The sequence below is a fragment of the Cicer arietinum genome, chromosome 3 (assembly GCF_000331145.2).
Source record: "Cicer arietinum cultivar CDC Frontier isolate Library 1 chromosome 3, Cicar.CDCFrontier_v2.0, whole genome shotgun sequence".
Classification (NCBI taxonomy): domain Eukaryota; kingdom Viridiplantae; phylum Streptophyta; class Magnoliopsida; order Fabales; family Fabaceae; genus Cicer; species Cicer arietinum.
This window is the reverse complement of record NC_021162.2, coordinates 435,676-457,528: the sequence shown is the minus strand read 5'-3', so window position 1 is coordinate 457,528 and position 21,853 is coordinate 435,676. Positions and strand designations below refer to the sequence as shown.

General features: G+C 28.9%; 1 protein-coding gene across 1 annotated transcript; it reads right to left on the bottom strand.

Annotated features, from left to right (window-relative positions):
• Positions 1-6,937: 6,937 nt before the first annotated feature.
• LOC101512270 (bidirectional sugar transporter N3) lies at positions 6,938-9,384 on the bottom strand. The gene is made up of 7 exons (XM_004491624.4): positions 9,179-9,384; positions 8,567-8,603; positions 8,254-8,464; positions 7,951-8,112; positions 7,749-7,868; positions 7,388-7,629; positions 6,938-7,202 (listed from the first exon to the last, which is right to left on the bottom strand). The coding sequence occupies exons 1-6, from the start codon at positions 9,222-9,224 to the stop codon at positions 7,426-7,428; spliced, it is 780 nt and encodes a 259-aa protein (XP_004491681.1). The 5' UTR covers positions 9,225-9,384; the 3' UTR covers positions 6,938-7,202; positions 7,388-7,425.
• Between the last annotated feature and the right edge of the window lie 12,469 nt (positions 9,385-21,853).

The window sequence follows — 21,853 nt, the reverse complement described above, 5'->3', positions numbered from 1 at the left end:
AGCGCTTATTGGGAGGCAACCCAATTTTATATCCTTTGCACCGTATTTATTTATTGCATTTCAGATTTATTTTACTCCATTTAGTTCTAATTTTAGTCTCTAATTGCTAGTTCTCTTAGTTTTGATGTTTGGTATGAGCAAAGAATCAAAAAGATGCGTTGAGAAGCGATTGTACAGCTCCAAATGACAGAACGCGTGCCCAAGCGCGCCTGAAGCGCTTTTTCTAGGTGTTGCTACTGTCAACGCGCGCCTGAAGCGCTTTTTCTAGGTGTGGCCACTGTAACCGCGCGCCTGAAGCGCTTTTTCCATGACCTAATGGCAACCCAACATAAAGCAAAACGAACTAAGGTCGCAAGTACACCCTTCGCTCAACAGACACCAGGAGGCATGTTTTATGTTGATCTATTTGCACCTCACCAGTATACTGGCGACCATAGCGGAACAAGAGCGGATGATCTAAACGAGAATCCTTGAACTACTAAACTGAGAGAAATTTTCTTTCCTTTTTTTTTTCCTTTCTGTTGTTTGTCCTATTTCTTTCCGTTTTCTCATTTTCTTTGTTTAATGTCAGTGTATTGTGACTTTCTTTTCTTTATGTTCTTTTTTTTTTCCTTTCACTAAATGTATACTATGATGAAACAGTTGTACTGACTTGCACTTAATCTTAAAATTTCTGTTTGTGATTTCGCAAGTTAAATTTCATTTCTTAGATTACGTTATTGCTCAAGTCGACAAGTCTTCCTAATGCATGCATTCTTGATTACTAAATGGTTGTAGAAGGCTAATATGCCATCAATTTTTCAAAAATACAATTTTAATTTTTCAGAAGCATGTTGGCTTTATTTTGATTGTTCATACTCTCTCTTATTATCCTAGCTGTGAGCTTTTGAGCCTAAACACTTAAATTCTTTGTTGTGTGATTATCCAGACATGTGTTATCCCTCTAGAACTTGTACTAATTCTGACTTGCATCACTTGTAATTTATGCATACATTGAGGCAATTTAATTGGTCGTTTGAGCCTTTCTAACTACCATATGAAAATTTTACCATTTGCTAGCCCCTTTGAGTCTTGCCCTTTTATTTCGATTACTAGCCACATTACAAGCCAAACACCTGACTTTAATTAAATCACCTTACTTGGAGTTAGGTAGAAAAAAAAATTATTGTCTTGATAAAATTCTAAGTTTGGGGTTGCTCATGGGATAGCAAATTTTTAAGTGTGGGGTGGTGATTCTCACAAAAAAAAAAATAAAAAAAATAAAAAAGAAAAAAAAAATGAAAGAAAAAAGAAAAAAAAAATTCAATTTGTGTACTTTGGTAAATAATACCTTCTTGGTTCTTTTGTCAATGTTTGAGAATCTTCATAATGAAAAGGTGAAGAAGAAAAAAAAATGGTAGAATAAGGTGGAAATGTATGCCTAACTCCAAGCGGTAAAGCCTACTATCCTAAAATGTCATACTATTGCCTAAGCCCCATTACAACCCGAAAGTCCTCCAAAAATGTATGTGTTTACTACATTGTGATTGCTAACTAGAATTTTTTCAAGCCTATGGTAGCGTGATGCATGTTCTAGGATTTGAGTGATAAATTCATAACCCTTTCTAAACACTTGAGAGAAATTTTGGTGAGATTGTGTGAAGAGAGAGTTGAATTTGATGAATGAATGCCAAGGTGTACAAATTTTGTTGTCTTTTTTTTCTTCTGAAAACAACCATAGAGCATGATGAATGTTTTGCAGTAGCAAGAACTTTGAAAATTAAGTTTAATTTAATTTGAGAAATTGAATTTAAGTGTGCATTTAACTGGACCAAATCCGAAATTAATTGTTGCTTGGGGACAAGCAATAGATTAAGTTTGGGGTTGTGATGATTCTTCGTCATATGCATATTTTCCCACTATTTTAGTCTTATTTATCCTCAATCATTAGTTAAATTAAGGATTTATTTGATATATTTTGTTGATTTTTGTTCTTTGAGTTAATAAAGTGTTTTGTGTTTTATTTAACTGATTAAGTAGGAATTTTTCGTAATTTTACACTGTGTTATGTTTTGGTGCAGTGCTGAATTTTGGTGAGAAATCAACATGACATATGTAGAGTATCTCAGCCATATCTGGAGTTGTAGGTGTCCAATTGGAGTCAAATCAAGTTCAAATGAAAGCTAAGATCCATAGCTACAACTTCCATGAAGACACCAGAACCAAATTCAGACTCGAAAGAGACGAAAAATGCAATATACGCCGGACAACAGATGTTGCGCGCCCAAGCGCACCTAAAGCGCGTTTTCCAGCAGTTGCTACTGCCCAAACGCGCCTGGAGCGCATTTTCCGCGCCTGGGCCGCGCGACGCGCACCAGCAACCATAAAAACGCATGTTTTTACTGTTTTAGGGATCTTTTTCACTATTGGGAAGTTGGGAGACTTGTGCCCTAGCATAGAAACTCAAAGACGGTCGTTTCTAACATCATTGGAGCAGTTTTATCAAGAATCATTCATGAATCCTTCTTGTAATTCTTCTCTAATCTCTATCTCTTTTATTTTTGTCATGAGTTACTAAACCCTATTTGTTAGGAATGAGTGTAACAAGATGAAACCCTTATTTTTATGATTTGATTTCTAGTTATATGAATGAGTTTATTGAATTATTTTTCTCATCTCTATGCTTAATATTTTTTATTGCTTGATCAACATTAAAATGTTCTACGATTTGTATTTTGAAACAGAAGTGGACTTTACGAATGCTTGAGATGAGAAATTCATGAATTTGTAGTCTAGACATAGGTGCAGGTCATGAAACCAATTAAATTAGTTGCAAAGCAATAATTTACAAGAGAATTTCTATACTGTAATGCTTAATTCTAATCTTAAATCTACTAAGGAATTAGGGGTTACTTTGGAATTAAAGGTTCTGTCACTAAGACATTAGGGCAAGAATAATAAAGAGAATTCGGTAATAATTTAATAAAGGAATTCAATAACTAGGATCAAATTAGACACCAAGGTTGGATTCAAAGTAAAACTCATCCCTGACATTTTTCTCATTATAAAGGATCAATTTTATTACTGTTGTTAATTTCAAATATTATTTCAATCAATTCGGAAACTTTTTGTTCAATTTCAGTAATTAAATATAATTCGATAGTAAAACGCAATCCTTGAGTTCGACACTCGGTACTACCGTTTTAATTATTACTTGCACCGATTCAGTACACTTGTTGAAACGCTATCAGACTACTAATTTCTATTCATATTATTTTGAGTCATATGTGCAATCATTGAGAAATAAAGTAGGCCGAAATGATGATGGGTCAACACGATGAAGTTTAACAAACTTTATCAATTTTCAATCATTTTGGTCGCTCAGCTGGAACTTGTAAGAGTAGATACTTGAATGATAGAGAATTTGCGGCTTCCTATTCGCATATCCTACTAAATTGTGAATAAGTTCAACCATATATTGAGTAATATATTGAATAAATAAAATCAATTGATCTTGATTTATCTTTTTTTATTAATCAATATATATATATTATATGTTTTGTACAATATTTGGAAGCATCTGATCCAAATATATGTCAAACTGAAGCGGATGGTAGGATTGCATCTAAATTTCTAATTTGATTTCAAACATATGTAAGTATCTTGCGATTTCAAGTATAATACATGACTTAACTTGTAGTTGTGGAATATAATAAGTTTATTTTGTATATTGATAGGTACATGATAAAAATAACTTTGTGCAACTATAATACATGACTTAAGAGGAAGGTTCATACTCGGTCTATTTATTTTATCAATGGTTTTAAGTTTCATACAGAAGAGTGAAGTGTTGGTAAAAAAATCATTAATGGTGAACTTCGTGTCAAGGGTGATGATGAAGGAGTTGAAGAAAATTACTATTGTGGTATGTTAAAGAGATTATGCAAGTTGAATACCTATATGACATTGCAGAGGTTCATCGTTGTAGAAGATATTCAAAATACGATCATTTCATATTAGCAACAAATATTATTTAGGTGTATTATCTAACTTATGTTGAGGCAAAACCTTTTTTATGTATGTTTTAATAACAACAAACATTATGAAATAAATGATTAAGTTTTATGAATGTTGGTCTACTAATGATTGCATTTGAGTTTTGTTTAAGGAACATGAATTGCATAAGTGAACAAGCAAGAAGTCATTCAATTCATCAAAGTGCATAAGTATCCAATCAATAATGAAATAATCTCAAAAGGAATGTATCATATATCAATCATTCAAGAGACTGATTATTACATCTTCAAGATAACATCTTCATGAAGAAGATGGTCAAATACATTCATACAACAATCAAAGATCACAATATGCTATAAATCAAAAACAAGATCATTTAAAAGAAGCAAAATCAAATATGAGAAACGAAGAATGTTCTGGTTATTAACCAGAAAAATGAAGAACATTCTTGACAATATTCTAAAAAACGAAGAATGTTTTGATTTTTGACAGCATTAATCCAAGAACATTCTAGTTTACGAAGAACAAAGTCTTTTGGAAATCAAGATTGATTCAAACTGTAATAACTCATCAAGATGCATGAAAAATTGCAAGTAACTATTAGAATAATCAGAATGAAACACGCAAAGAAACCTTTGGCAGATTCATTCAACAAATTCACAATGACATAAGCAATGTATGAAGTTACAAGTTTTGATCCTCAAGAGTAATGAATTAAAATCACAGTATGATATGAAAAAAAGAGAAAAATACATCAGTGGTACACATGTAGAATAATTGGTATACAAATAGAATACACATCAGAACAAAAACAACAAATCACTCAAAACAAAAAACGAAGAATGTTTTCTGTTTTCACAACTTTAATCCAAGAACGTTCTCGTTTACAAAGAGCAAAATATGTTGTAATTTAAGATCGATCTGGGCTACAAAAATACATCTATCTACACTAAAAAATATCAGTGTTCATCACAGAGGAAGTTAATAATCTACACAAGATTGTTTTGGATAGATTCGATTAAAGATGATCAACAACAGCAAAGTAAAACATCAAGATCAATCTTCAAATTGATGAGCTATGAGCAAGGACATCCATGATAGCAAGGACACTATTGTTGCACCTTTTTGCAGAAAGCACATCATATTTCTGAGACAAAGGACTGACATACAACAACTATCAAAATCCAACGCTCGTAGAAAACAGAAAACGAATAATTTCTTGTTTTACAAAAGAACATTCTGGTTTTTATTTTCTTTTAAAGACATAATTAAAAGAGATAATTTTCCACAGTATAAACCACATATTAAAGAGTATCAAGACTGCTCAAATCATTGGTGAAGCCAAGAACTCGAGATCAATGCCCAAAGGTGAAAAACAGCCTCAATATTGATCTCCAAATTGATGAGTTGTGAGCAAGAACACAAGTACATTGTACTTACAATATTCCGCAGAAAGTTCTGCATAAACCTGACTCAAATAGTGCCAACTGACATGTGACAACTCATTCACGTTTTCCATGAAACCCAAAAACAAGAACATTCTTCGTTTTGTCAAGAATGTTTTGGACCGCAAATAAACGCTTGTTTAATTGCTTTAAAATATATTTGACACTTGGGAAGTGTGCCCAACGAATATATTCATTTTAAACTGAATATTCAAAGTCTTTTAACATCTATAAATGGAATATCAATTGGAAGATGAAGGCAAGAGTTCAATTTACAAATCTACCAACACTTGTTCAAGTAACAAGTCAAAAAAACTCTTCAAGCAAACTCCAACTCTCTTCACTATATATTTGGATCATCATTTATTGAGTCTGTCTTTCATTTATATTAAACAAGTGTTGAGAAGTTTCAAGATCCCAAATACTTTTATCATACACATCATTTGTAACTCAAAACTGGAAAGATGATGAGATTGGTGATAACGATGCCAACGAACATGATGATGAAGAGTTAGATGAGTAGTGATAAGTTCATCTGGAAAATAAATATGTTACATTTTGTTATGACTAAAATATAGTATGTTTAAACTAAAAGTTTATCTGTATTTTTTTAGTACTTAGAAATATTACTTAAATATATTATGTTCTTTAGCTATGTACATTAATATGCTTATTGCATTTAAATGATTTTGGTGTATGAACTTTTTAGATATTGAAATCAAATTAAAAAAAATTATTTTCATTGTTTTTTTAGACATAAAAGTAATAGATTTAAAAAAAATGTAAAGTTTAGAAACGGAATTAGTGACCAAATATTGAATAAAAATAACAACTTAAGTCACAAACTTCGTCTCTAAATTAGTCGCTAATGACATTGATAATATATTTAAAGTGATTGTTAAATCAATTTTAAACTTTAGTCTCTAATACGATCACAAAACCTGCCACTAAATATCGTTCGTTGATTAGGTCGCAACAACAAATGAGTGATAATTTATCAACGAAATTGAAAAAGTAGCTAAAAGTCACATTGACTAATTTTGAAACAACATCTCAAAAAATTTAGTAGTGCAAGTACTTTTGTATCTTTCTTTAATTTTAATAATAATAGATTGATGCTAAATATATTTGGCAGTCAAGAGATACCATCTTAATTGGAACGTCTTGGTTTGTCATGAGATACTTTTGCAATTTTTTTTGTTTAAAAAATGTTGAAAAACTACTAGTGTAACAATGTAGCTTGGTACTGGTTTATGGGTAGAGCGGGGAAGAATACTATACATGTCTTTTGTGACTAGTAGCTTAATCCGTTGTTATGAACATACAATTGTGATTGTAATGTAGGGTTTGAGTACTCTTGTAAAAAAATTGTTTTAAAAGTGATTGTCTTAAAAATCATAATGTTTATATATTATCTACACAACCTTTTTTTTTATCAGTCTATCATAAATCCATAAATATTAAAAAATTACATAGACCTTTGTGTCACACTACTATTTCATTTTAAAATAGAAATGATGCATCATTAATTCATGGATGGCAAGATTTACAACGGTAAGATTGAATGACGAAAATTTAAAGATTACATAATCCCTTGCACATGCAAGGGAGCTACAAGACTACAATACAACTAAATGGAATGGAATGGAAGAAACGTAGATGTCGTGGCCATTGTAAGTGCTCACGAAACAATAACATAACAACTAACTGATAAACCATTTTTTTAGTTTCTAAAAGCGTAGGACGTTGTCGCTTTAGTTCCTGAGTCAACAAAAAATTCAAATTAATTTTCGAATTATCAAAACGTTAATCAATATAGTCTCTGCATCATAACTATTTTGACAGTAAATTATATCTTTCAGAATAATAAATCCTTTCTTTTAATGACTATTTTGAAACTTATTTAAAATTATAACTAAGTAAAAGACTAAAATAACAAGTCTTACACTTTCAAGGACATAAAACGATGGTTTAACGCAAACAACTAGACTCCGGTGGCTATAGATTCTTCACTTTTTCCATCCTTTTGTTCATTTTTCTCCACTAGTTGTGTCTCTATAACAATGCTTTTGAGTGGCTCAATCGGTGTCTTCTTTTCCTTTTGAATAGTTTTTTCACCGCGATTCCTATAAATGGCATAGAGCAACATCTGAAGTAACCCCAGTACGAAACCCAACACATTTGGGAGCTACACATTAATCATTCACAAAGCAACAAAAAATTAATTAATTAAAATTTGTCTAATTTATAAAATAAATTATAATTAATTAATTTTTTGTTTGTACAATTAAAATAAATAACACTTACAGCAATGCATATGTCTTTGAGGAAGAGACCATAACCAAACCACATTACGGCACTCAATGTAAGAGTAAATGACAAATTGAAAGGCATAAACTCAACACTCTTAGTCCTAACAACTTGTGCCTGCATTTTTAATTAAGCAAGAAAATTATTATAAGATTAATTAAAAGTTGATATTAATTGAATAGGGAAGTTATGTACATACCACAATGCTTAGTGGTGCCGCAAAGACACTAACAGAAATGGAAACACAAATCCATCCAAGAACTTGAACACGGAGTGGGCCATGCACGGCGTATTGTGTCACTAAGAGGATCAAAGCTAAGGACCCCACGTTCATTGCCGAAAGTAGTTTGAAAGTTAATTTCTACATTCAATTAACAAATTAAGTATCAAAATTTATATTAATATTTAATGAACCGTTCAAATATAAATAAATAAATAAATAAATAAATAAATAAATAAATAAATAAATAAATAAATAAATAAATAAATAAATAAATAGTACCCTTGCATCCCTTGGAGCATAGATGATGTACAAAATGATGTAGATGATCTCAATGACACAGCCAAAAGAGTTGATTGTAATGAGGAGAAAAGCGTCTTTTTTGAGTAAAGCATAGTACAACCAAAGCATTGAGCTGAACAGAGCCACTAGGTAAGGTAGTGACTGAAAACCCTCTGTTGATTTCTTCTTGTATATTCGGTAAAATGTTGATCTGTAACATTTTAGTTAATTAAATTTTTTTATTTCACTAATTAAATCATCATTTAATAAAATTTATTTAGTGGCTAGGAAAGAAAGAGTTAAAAGTACTTACATTGGAGCCAAGAATACCAAGAACGAAATCACGTTTCCTGTACATCAAATTAATAAAGCAGAGTATATTAATTTATTTGCTAAACATAAAATACATAGTATTAGTATATAAATATTATGTTCACGGTCAATGCGTCCATGACATGTTAATCAAAAGTGTAGATGTTAAATTTAGTATAAATAAAAAATAAAAAAAACTCACAAATGAATGGGAATTTGTTCATATTTTTAGGATACAACTTTTTTTTAATATATTCTCGTTAAAACGACACAAAATCAAATCGCAAGCATATAAAAAATGTGGTAGTAAACTAAAATTAATGAAGCGCGTCGGGTCAATCAACACTTAAAAAAAAGATAGAAAATTTGTATTCCTTACTAATGAGAAAATATTAATCCAAAATTTAAATTCACTTAAAACAATTAAATATAGAAAATTATTGTGACTTCAAATAAAGTCAAATTAAGAAATTCAATTTAAATTCTAATAGGTCAAGACAAATGAAAAATGTAGATAATATAAGAAATGTGTCAATTGTGTAATAATCATCGTGTAGAATGTGACTATAACTTTGCATTGTAATGATATATCTATAGTATATAATATACGTACCCAGCATGCCAAAGGTAAAAGCTAAAGTGTTGTGACTAATGGCCATGATGGTTGATAAAGTACTCTGTTTTGGAATCCAACAACAACAACTACACAAGAATTTGGGGTAGGAGAGGATAGAAATCAATCAATGGTTTCTTCCAAACTCAGCCCCTAAAACACGTGCAGGTATTGATGCTAGCTTGTGAGGATCTTCATAATCTTCAACTCTATATATATACACATATGCTCTAAGAGTGAGTTAATTAAATATTACTCAAAAAAGATCGATCTGTATGTCAGGGTGGAATCAACATTATTCCATATTAATTCTATAGGATGAAATGTAATCATGCAAACTTTTATTTGTTTTTTATTGCTCTCAACTTGCTTGCAATATAGATTCTTTTAACATTACTTAGACAGGCTAAACTAGGAGTTATGGGTTAATTAGGTACGGACTATATAAATTTACCTTTTGCAGGTAAAGTTGCTAATAAATACATTGTCTTTTTTTTTTTAATAAAAAGTTAATATACATCAAATATTATTGAAATTTTTATTCAACTATTTCTTAAAAAAGCATTTACTTTTTTTAAGGTAATTTTTTATGTATTTATTATCTTTTATTTTGTGTAAATTAAGTGTTGTTACGTAAATGCAACTTAAATAATAAAAAGTTACCAAAACATTTAATATGTTGAAATGTTTGTTAAGTCTAAGTTATATTACTTTTTTATATGGTGGTAAAATGGGTTTAATATGTTCGATCGACTCGTTTTGTTTATTATTTTAGACCGATTGAATTGAATATTTGATTTGATTTATCTAAGTTGATCTGCTACGTTTAATTCGTAAAAAAAAAAAAAATTGGGTAGTCATGAGATAGAGTTGATTGGTCCGTCTAATTAAATTAAACAAATTATTTTTTAAAAATGTCATTTTAGCTGAGTTTTTTATTTTTCAATTTTTTTTATAAGCAAATTTGCGGAGGTTGGAATGAGAGGGGATTAGCAACGAATGATGGTTTTAGCATTTGTGGTGGGTTGAGAAAGAAAAAAAGAACTGATTTTTTTGTACAAAAATTGATTGAAAGCATCAAGAGAACCTAAGGCTTTGTGGTAATAGTGAAAGAAAATAAAGAGAAGTGAACGAAAGAATTGAGTCCAGTAAGGAATAAGTGTTGTTTTGGCTTAATTGTTTGAACAAGGTGTAGCTAGGCTGGGAGTGGATTAGCTTGAGTTGTGGTGTTGAGAAAGAACGGTTGTAGGAAATGAGGTTTTAGGGTTTATTTGAGTAAATTGAAAAAGAAAAAACTTTGACAGCACAAATATTTAAATACATGAATACATAATTTTGTTTTTTTATTTCTTTTTTTAATTATTTCTTTTTTTTAATTAGTTATTAAATATTTCACATTTTCTAAAAATAAAAATTAATTATGAACAAATTATTTCACATTTTTTGTTTTTTTATTAATAAATAAAATTAAATTATGTAATTAAAAAATAGTTAGCGACTGAAATTTTAGTTGTTAAAATTTAGTTGCTATTTCAGTCTCTACTTTTTATTAGCGACCAATTTAGTGACGGAATAATATTTAGTTTCAAGGTTTAAATTTTCAGTCATTATTTCGGTCGCTAGTGTAAAAGGCAAATTTTCTATAAGTGATAATTAGCGACTGAAATTTTTGTCACTAAAATTGAGTTGCTATTTCAGTCTCTAAATTTCATTAGCGACCGATTTAGTGACGAAAAAATATTTAGTTCATAAATTCAAAATTACGGTCTCTATTTCGGTCGCTAGTGTGGCTGAAAATATTTGGTCTCTAAATCGGTCACTATAGGCAAAATTTCTAGTAGTGAAATGAGAAATTAGTGATTATGTTAGTTCCTCCTTCTTAATAATCCTTTGGCCCCTTAGCTCATCAAAAGCTCTCAACTTTTTTATTAACTCAATCAAATTAAAAAACTAAAATTGACTCATTAACTTATTCAATTCATACTAAAAGACTAATATATGAAGCGTTCTGCTTTATAATATTGCTATTAATTTATTGATAATTTACCTATATTATTTTGTTGATAAATTTAATTATTGATAGTTCGTTACATATATAAATTTTATTTTTTAGTTCAAATTAAATAATATAAATTCTTATTATAAATTAATTATTGTTAATAAATTTAATTAAATGTTTTTTATTATTGAAAATGAGTCACTCAAGAAGCAGTTTATTATTATTGTTAAAGGATGACATGTATCATTATGTGTAGCAAAAATTAGCACTTGCCTCATTCTCATATGAGTTGAAATTTGGATCCTCGCTCCTGCTAGATGGGGGTTGGGTTTCGCATCCCATTCTCATCTCTATCTATTTAAATAAAATAATAAATTTTAAATTTTATTTATTATGACTAAAGTAGTAGAAAAAAACTATTAGACAATAATACAATAAAATAAAATAATATTTTATAAAAAAAATCAAATTTTAAACTCATTTTTTGTGAATGAACTTTTTATAATGATGTAAAAATTCCTCCAAATATTCATTCAAAAATATATATTAACTTAATAATATGGACTAAAATTGTATGCATGATAATTTTGTAGGGAATAAAAAATAGGCTTAATTGTAGTTTTATTCCACCTATTCTAGCTGAATCGTGAAAGTATCCTCTCATTTTATTTTTCTCCAGTTTTGGTCCCCCAAACAGAATTTTGATCCAAAACTTGATAAAGTTTTATTTTATTTTTTTTGCGTTTATTTAAGTTACATCATGTCTCAAGATCTTGTGGTGCAACAATTGTATCTGAAATTTATGATCATAAATGGTGTGGTGTGACTTTAAAAAGTGTCACTTCATCAAGTTTTGGACTAAAATTATGTTTGGAGGACCAAAATTGGAGAGAAATAAAATGGAGGGATAATTTTTGCGATTCAGTTAAAATAGGGAGATTAAAACTACAATTAAACCTACAAATTATATTTTATTTTATAGGAATTAAAATTTAAATGTTGATTTTTTTGTATTAGTCAAATGTTAAAATTTATAGAGATTAAAAAATTATTTAACTATTTTTATTTAATAAAATATATATGTTTATGATAAATACTTTATTTTACAAAGTGCTATCTTCCATAATTTTCGTCCATTTCCAACTTACACATTTTCTCTTTCTTCGAGATCGTCACACGTGTTTATTTTTGTTAATTTTGTGTGATTTATTTCGTAAGATTTAGGAATGTTTTTTGAAACATTGTAAAAGAGCTAAAATGAAAATAATTTTTAGCATTTAGACACCCGTAGTAACGCCAATAATCTAATTTATAATTTATTAAATTAGTTTATAAATTCGTTGGATTAAAGTAGATGTATTTGATAAATAATATTTCTTACGTTTATAACTTATTATAGGGTTTATATAATATAAAATAGCTACCGTATTTAGTTACGATTTTCTCACCCTTCACAAATATCTTCTTCTAAGTGGAGAGAGCATTAGTCACTTTTTTAATTCTTTGTCAAAATAACTCAAAAAAGAAATTCATATTATTTATCTTACAAGAAATTGATTAAAATATGCATTGTTATATTTATTATTTTCTTCATCTTCTAATTTATCATTGTTAATAAGTTAAATTTATTTTTTTATGCCAAATTGTAAATAGTAAATAAATTGGATTATTTTTACGATTACTATTTATACATATGAACCTTACTAAACTTTTAGATAACTCTTCAAATTTATGCTTGTATTGTAATAAAAATAAAGTAAATAATATATAAAAAAAAGTAAATGAATTGTATGGTTCTGATTTTTATTTCAAAGTTTTGTTGTATTTTTTTAGGAAAATTGATTAAAAAAAGAAAAAATGAGTAAAAAAATACCAATGAAAGATTGGATTAAAATGTCATATTTTTTATTATTTTAAATTTAATAATTATGTCCTTTTATATCATTTTATATTGTTAAAAGTTAAATTTATCAAACACTTTAATTTTAATCAATTAGTTTTCAGTTATAAATTATCAATTATCAATTAGTTTTTCAGCTATTAGTCAGTTAGTTTATAGTTTAATTTTAACAAATGGAGCTTTAATTATACATTTCTTAAAATAATAAAATTAAAATTTTAAACATTTTTATTATTTTAAAAAATGCATAAAGTTGGTCACTAAAAGAAGTTTTCATTTCTTTAGCAACATCTTTTTTCAAAAAGAATCACAAAAGTGAAAAAGGGTATAAAGTATTATCTTAAAATGATTTCATGCAAAATCATGTGTAATGGCCTTGTGATTGTATTTTGGGAAGGGGTTGTTATATTTGAATATCCACAATTTTCTCAAGTCCATTCAATATCTATTTTTTTATTCTATTACATCATTAATATATTACATCACTCTATTTATTTACATATCTCTCATTGTATTTAATGAATGTAAAGATTGTATAGGTTTACATAAATATTTGAAGTAGTGTCTTCTTTCCACATCCTAATTCTAGTGTGTAGTATGATTGACTCTAACAGATCCCCCAAACTCACACAAATCACACACACCTATATACACTTACAAACACACACATATAATAATAATAATAATAAATTGGGAAAGAGGTTGATTGACTACTCATTTCTTTGACCATGACATCAGTTTAGAGTTTTTTCTCTCTTGATGATGTGTTATTGTTAATGTTCACTACTTTGAAATAGCCACGTAAAATAAGATATCTTCAATTTCCACCTTGACATATAAAATTAGTAGACTATCCTTAGTAAACTTTACAAAAAATTAAAGTTGTTTTTGGATCAATATATTTTTGTAGTTCTCGTTAAAAAATGATTGTGAGGTAAATATAGAGCTTTCCATTTGAGAGGAGCAGCATGGAGAATATATTAAAGAAACCTATATTGTTTTACTAATTACTCCCTGTGTTCTTTAATATATAAAGAAAAGAAGAAGAAAAAAATATCAAAACCAATCAAATTATTTATCATTGTAATCTTTTGAACATTTTTTCAATATACATGCATAGAAAATTGTGATTTATTGAATGCTTTTATTAATATTAAAAAGAAAAATATTATGTAAAAATAAAAAAAGTCTTTTAAAAATTATAATTTTTTTATAAATAAAATAAAAAAATTATAATTTTTTTATAATTAAAATAAAAAAAAAATCCCTAAAATTTATGTTATAATAATGAGAAGAGAGAGTAATAAATAAATGGTGCCCAAAGAAGGAAAATAGCTGGACACAAAATGTGGGTGAAGAAATATACACGGTTCATTTAGTGCCTTTTGCACCGTCTAATGAGAAACTAAAGTTTGTTAATTAGCATCATGATTCATGACCACCATTTAGACACAAAAGCTGATTAACTCAGATTCACTAATCATGCTTTACTTTAACAACATAAAAAAAATAGCTTATAATAAATTAATGAAGAAGGACGTATTGAATTTTGTGTTTGGAACAGAGTGACTCTTTCTCAGTCTTTGGTTTAGTGGTCGACAGAGGTCAGTTAAACATTAATCCTCATCCACCATTAAGCTTCAAACAAGAATAAAATCTGGAGATTACAGTCAAACAAGCATGAATCATGATGCTTTTTACGCTGTAAAATTAATTCTCAGTGATTCTTCAAAGAATAAAATCAGAGGTTACTATTTAACACTGCCATTTTGGTTAGCTAAAAAAACAGTGTGCATTAATACTTAGAAACAGCTCATCGAATCTTGCATCCCACAACAATAAAATGTACTATAACTACCTCTCATTACCATATCATTTTGATAAAATATTATCTTAAAATGAATATTATTTATAATTTTTAATATAATTTTAGTTATTTTTTTTAATTTTCAATGATTATTAAATATATAATTTTCAAAATATTATTATATTTTATATTGATAATAATAAAAAAATTTAGATTTAATTATAGTTTTGGTTCTCCTATTTTACCTGAATCATAAAAGTAGTCTTCTCATTTCATTTTTCTCCAGTTTTGATCCCTAAATAAAATTTTATTAAAAAAATTGATAAAATGTTATTTTTCTAAGTCACACCATATCATTTATAATCATAAATTTTAGGTATAATTGTTGCATTACGAGGTCTTGAGGCGTGATATGTCTTAAATAAGCGCGAAAAAATGACACTTCATTAAGTTTTGAACCAAAATTCTGTTTAGAGACTAAAACTGAGGAGAAATAAAATTGAGAAACTATTTTCGTAATTCAATTAAAATAAGGGGACCAAAACTACAATTAAAATAAAAATTTACTATTAACTAAAATGAATAATTTGATAAAATAACTTTTTATTTATTTATTATTTTTATAAATATTTTAAAGGACACTTTTTGTTGTTAGATGGAGGGAGTACTATTAACTAGGTTAATTAATTATTTACATATAGCAATTAATAAGGTTTACTTTAGCATATATAGCAGACCACTACCGTCCATTACAACATGTAATAGTGACTAGGTTCCTTCGTACAAGCATATGCATATATAGGAGCTATATATTAAGAGCAAGCTAGAGTGCATAACACTTGCATTTATTTTCTATACAAAATTATAACCGAAAGCAACATGCTAGCCATATATATGTCTAGCCAGTAAAGCAGCACATTGGTTTTCTACTGTGAGGGTATATACCGCTCATAAACTTCTCCTCCCGACAATTATCTTGGTCTCAATTCAACACTTTTTAAATTATACATATTTATTTTATTAAAAGGAGTATAAATCATAGTCTCACTCATGGTGATCATTCAAACACTTAAAAAAACATTTCTTCAAAATAATATGACTAAATATCTTGAGTTTATTTTATTTAAATTGATATTTAAATATATTTATGTTGAAAGATAGAGAATGTGTTAGTGTGTGAATTTAAAAATTGTTAAAGTTATATATTAGAAAGTTTTTCTATTTTGATTAACTTTCAACTTCATAAATACTAAAATTTCACATTGGATAGTATACATATGTGAGATAACTTCCATAACTATAAAAAAAGTGTCAAGTTATTGTGAAAAATACATCAAAGTTGAATGCAATTCTCAACTTTATCTCTTATCCCTCTTTTGCTCGATGCGTTTTTGAATCACTTCTTCCTTTCTTTTAATCCCTTCGATTTTATTTGGAATGGTCCTAATACCACTGTAATATCTTAAAGAGAGCGACCTAGTCTGCAACTCAAGACAGTAATATCTTCGATGGCTGAAAATTATTTTAAAAATAGTTTTTTTTTGAAATTCGAAAACAACAATTTTAAGACGTTTCTTTTTGTCATGTCAACCGAAGAGATTACTAGATCTGGCTCTGCTGCTTTTGGTTGCAATAAACAATTTCGGTTTGAGGGATGTCACTTCAAATTATGGCAATAAATGATGTTATTTTTCTTAACTAGAAAGGATGCCCTGAAGAAGAAATATGATACCGAGAAAGAATGGGCTAAAAATATGGTGTGAGTCGCTACCTCAAGTATTAGATGATCGATGACAGATTCATGGAGGCTCAATTCCATGAAGTTCATAAGCTAGTTCATGAGATCATCTCTGAAGGTATGCCTTTAGATGAACAATTTTAAATTGTTGTTATTAATGATAAATAGCCCCCTGCTTGGAAGAATTTCAAAATTCTCTTATGCGTAAAAAAAAAAAATTATCTCTCTAAAGAGTACGATACCCTGTCTTCGAATTGAGGAAGAATCCTGAAAGCAAGACAAGATAAAGTACTAGTTGTTTAAAACAACAAGAAGAAATTCATCAGTGAAGTTCTAAAGTCAACTGGAAAACCACTCAAGAATCAAAACCACAATATAAATAACAACAAGTATGATAACCCTCTCGGTCCCAACTACGAAGCAACAATGACCTCCTAAAAATGACTCTAGCTCACAATTCATTTGCTATAAATATGGAAAACTAGGTCATATGTAACTCAAGTGTAGGAACATGTCAAGCTCTTCACAACAAGCTAACCTGGTTGAAGAGCAATTTGTTGCTTTGATAACTGAAATCAATATTGTTGCTTTGATAACTGAAATCGACATTGTTGGGAGATTCTCATACCACTAATGTTGCTAGTATTGAATATTTGGAGTCGAAGTTCACCTCTAGAAATACTTTGATTCTAAAGGACGTGATATACACTTCAAAGATAAGAAAAAATATAATTTTTTGTTTTCTTCTGAATAAGGCAGGATTTATTCAACCTCTAGATTAGATTTATACACCATTTTCTAAACTGATATTTGTATTGGGAAAAGGTAGGCCACTAATGGCATGTTTACGTTAAATGTCTCCTTCTATTTACATATGTGATTTTAATATTTAGAATTCTAGACTCTGTCATGTGAACAAACACATAAATGTCTCCTTTTATGATTTTCAAGAATTTGTACTTTGCCATAATACTAAAAAGGTCAAATTGGATAATTTACCACTAATTTTATGGTAAACAAGCTCTATACCATTTGTTGAAGAGAGATACTTTCTTTTCTTTTAATCTAATGGTCTATAATCAGCTGCATTACAAATTCGGTTGTAGAGGTTACAATTCCGAGCTTGTTTGTTCTAATGATTTGACTATTTAGACATGGGTTTTTGCCAATTATCAATGAAAATATGCTATAATTGGCTATAAAATATAGGTTGTAATTGGGTCCCTAAATAAATATATTTTTGGTAAGTAACAATTTATTACAATGTTTTTTAATTTCAAAACCTATTTAAGAATTACCAAATAGTTAAGAGACTTGAAAATAAAGTAAGGTTATAGATATTACTTTTTAATTAGAATGAAAAGAAAACACACAAAAAGGAAACTGCATACGAGTTCTACTCATGTCAAGAGCATAAAAAAGAATAATAACAACTAAGTCACAAGGACAACATTTCTCATATGAAAAGAGACGAAGACATAACACTCTTCTTTGCAAGTCAATATACCACTTAATTTCCTTCCTACAATATATGTTGTAACAAAATAATTCAGTCTCTACCTAAACATCTCCAAATTCTAGCTATGAGAGGGGCAAGATAATGACTTTTGCAATAAGGTCTCGAGTCATTTTAGAATCAAACAGAATCACCACCTCCTTGTAACCTTTGTTACCAATCAAGATTGATATCATTAAGGATGGTAAGCAATTCAACCACCATATTAAAGTTATAACCACAAGAGCTAGAACCAAACATCCACATTCCAAAGTTTTTATAGACACCAAATAAAAATTTTTGCACACGAGTCATCAATAAATATATCATTACTAAGCTCCTACATATGATCAATGGGAACATTAGTAACTAATTAATTTAATTGCAACCTTCCATCTATGAAAAGATCCTTAAGGTCTAGTAATGAGTCAAAATTATGCACAAAAAGAACACAATTGCAAATAAGGTCATTAGTTATCCATATTCGTTGAGTATCGCTCATAGATGGTATCAAGTGGGTGGTTTGTCCCAACTGATTTTTGTTGGCCTAACTAGGGGTTCGAGGGCAATAGCTTCTTGTGGTATGGTTCAAGGCTATTTTTATAATTTGAATCTTATTATTACTATTTAAACACAATGTGTACTATGTAAATCCTAATTCATTCATTTAATAAGATTTATCATTACAAAACTTCATTACAAAATGTCTGAGTTCCTTTTTGTGATTTTTATTTTTTTATTTTTTTAAGATTGTGTTGTCGCTCTAACAATTGGATTCGTATGAAGAGTAACTATGGTGCAAAATTTGAGGTGGCGAGGTTCTTCGGAACAGGAAGCTTCACGTTATGGAAACAAAGGGTTATGGATTGGTTGGCACAACAAGGTCTTCAAAAGGCACTGCTTGAGGAAAACCAGCAGACATGGCATAAGTCAATTGGACAAAGATGAACGTTAAGGCCTCAGGGATGATTTTTGTGTGTGTATCAGATGAGGTGATGTATCATATCTTAGACATAAGATCTCCAAAGAAGGTATGGGAGAAATTGGATACTCAACATTTCTGCAAAACACTCACGAACAAATTGTTTGCAAAACAAAAATGGTATAGGTTAAAGATGTAGGAAGCATCTTATTTGCAACAATATTTCAATACCTTCAACGAAATAATCAGCAATTTGGTGAGGCTATGGGTGACAGTCGATGACGAAAACAAGGCTATTATTATGTTATGCTTGTTACCAAGTTTGTTTGATCACCTAGTGACAACTCTTACATATGAGAAAGACACTATAAAGTTGAATGATATTACTATTGCACTTAAGTCTCACTCTCAAAAGAGATAAAATGTAGAGGAATGATCTTCAAGTAAAGGTTTGTATGTAAAAGGTTAAGATTGTGGGAGGAACAAATAAAAAAGCAGGTTGTGGGAAGAAGAGGTCTAAGTCCAAGAACAAAAAAAAAAAAGTAGAGTCCTTCAGTTGTAAGCAATCAGGCATTGGAAGAGGATTGTCCAAACAAATGGCATGGTTCCTCCAATTTTGCGAACGTGTTTCAAAATGATAAATATGGCAATGAAGGAGATATTATTTGTGTTTTATCTAGAAAATGCACATAAATATGGATTCTTGACTCTGATTGTCTTATCACATGACACTGTCTCAAGAGTGGTTTACCACATTCAAGTCAAACAATTTTGATTTTGTTTATTTGGGGGAAGATAAAACATATGATGTCATTTCTATGAGACAAATTAAAATTTATACGAATGAGAAGGGAGGCGTGCGACCATTGAATGATGGCAGATATATTCCATAATTGAGAAAAAATCTGATCTCTCTTGGTATTCTATAGGCAAATGATTTCTCATATAGGTCTAACGAAGATAAAGACATTCTGATGGTTAGCAAGGGTGCTTCGACAATTCTGAGAGCAAAAGGGATTGCATTTAACATCTACAAACTATTGGGTTGTACCATTATAGGTTATGTTGTGTCAGTTGAGTATGTTGATTATGCAACGAAAATGTGGCATATGTGTTTGGGTCATCTCAATGAGCATAGCATAACAAAACTTCATAAGAGTCATTTGTTGAAGGGTATCTGCAGTTGTAAACTAGATTTGTGAAAACATTGTATACTTGGAAATCAATGTCGTGTTCGTTTTGAATTCGGGAAACACATAGCAGAGAAAATGCTAGACTATGTGCATTCCGATGTGCGGGGACTTAATAAAGATCGCTTTATCGGTGGTTCAAGGTATTTTGTGACTTTTATTGATGATTTTTCACGCAAGGTTTGGGTGTATTTTCTCAAACATAAATCTAAAATTCTTGCCAAGCTCTGGAGTGGAAAACAGAAGTAGAAAATTAGATGGAGAGAAAAATCAAGTATTTGTGGACATATAATAGGATATAGTACACTGACTCAATTTTCTAGAAATTTTGTGCAGAACACGGTGTTTAGAGGCTTATAGGAGCTATTAATATTGGCATTATTAAAAGTAGGCGGCCATAAATAACACTTATTAAATGATTTATAAGTGACCCTCGTTTTATATCGCTTATTATAAAATAAGTGTTATAAAAAGCTTAATATAAAATAAGCACTAAGTGTTAAAAAAAACTTAATATAAAATAAGCACTATAAGAAACGTATGTTATAAAAGCTATTTTGATTTGGTCAATTTTTATATTAATATATATATATATATATATATATATATATATATATTATAATAACGTTTACTAAGCGCTATTATAGGTTAATGCATTTTATAATGCTTCTTTTATAATAAGCGCTATTATAATAATGTAAACATAAGACAAGAAAAATAATCAAATATAAGATAAAATCAACTGTTATAACCTTTTATATTCCTCCTATTATAATTGTTCAGATATAAGAACATAAAATTAATCAAATTTCATGGTGTAAACATCACACACTAAAACCAATTTTTTTTAAAAGGTCAAATGCATTAATATTAATCCATCAAAATGAGAAAAATACAAAGTTGTCAAAATATAATAATGAGAAAAATGCTAGACTATGTGCATTCCGATGTGTGGGGACTTAATAAAGATCCCTTTATCGGTGGTTTAAGGTATTTTATGACTTTTATTGATGATTTTTCAAGGAAGGTTTGGGTGTATTTTCTCAAACATAAATCTAAAATTCTTGCCAAACTCTGGGTGGAAAACAGAAGTAGAAAATTAGATGGGCACAAAAATCAAGTATTTGTGTACATATAATAGGATATAGTACACTGACTCAATTTTCCATAAATTGTGCAGAACACGGTGTTTAGTCTCCTTATAAGCGCTATTAATATTGGCGTTATTAAAAGTAGGCGACCATTAATAACACTTATTAAACACTTTATAAGTGACTCTCGTTTTATATCGCTTATTATAAAAGAAGTGTTATAAAAAACTTAATATAAAATAAGCATTATAAAAAACGTATGTTATAAAAGGTATTTTGATCTGGTCAATTTTTATTAATATATATATATATATATATATTATAATAACGTTTACTAAGCGCTATTATAGGTTAATGCATTTTATAATGCTTCTTTTATAATAAGCGCTATTATAATAATGTAAACATAAGACAAGAAAAATAATCAAATATAAGATAAAATCAACTGTTATAACCTTTTATATTCCTCCTATTATAAATATTGTTCAGATATAAGAACATAAAATTAATCAAATTTTATGGTGTAAACATCA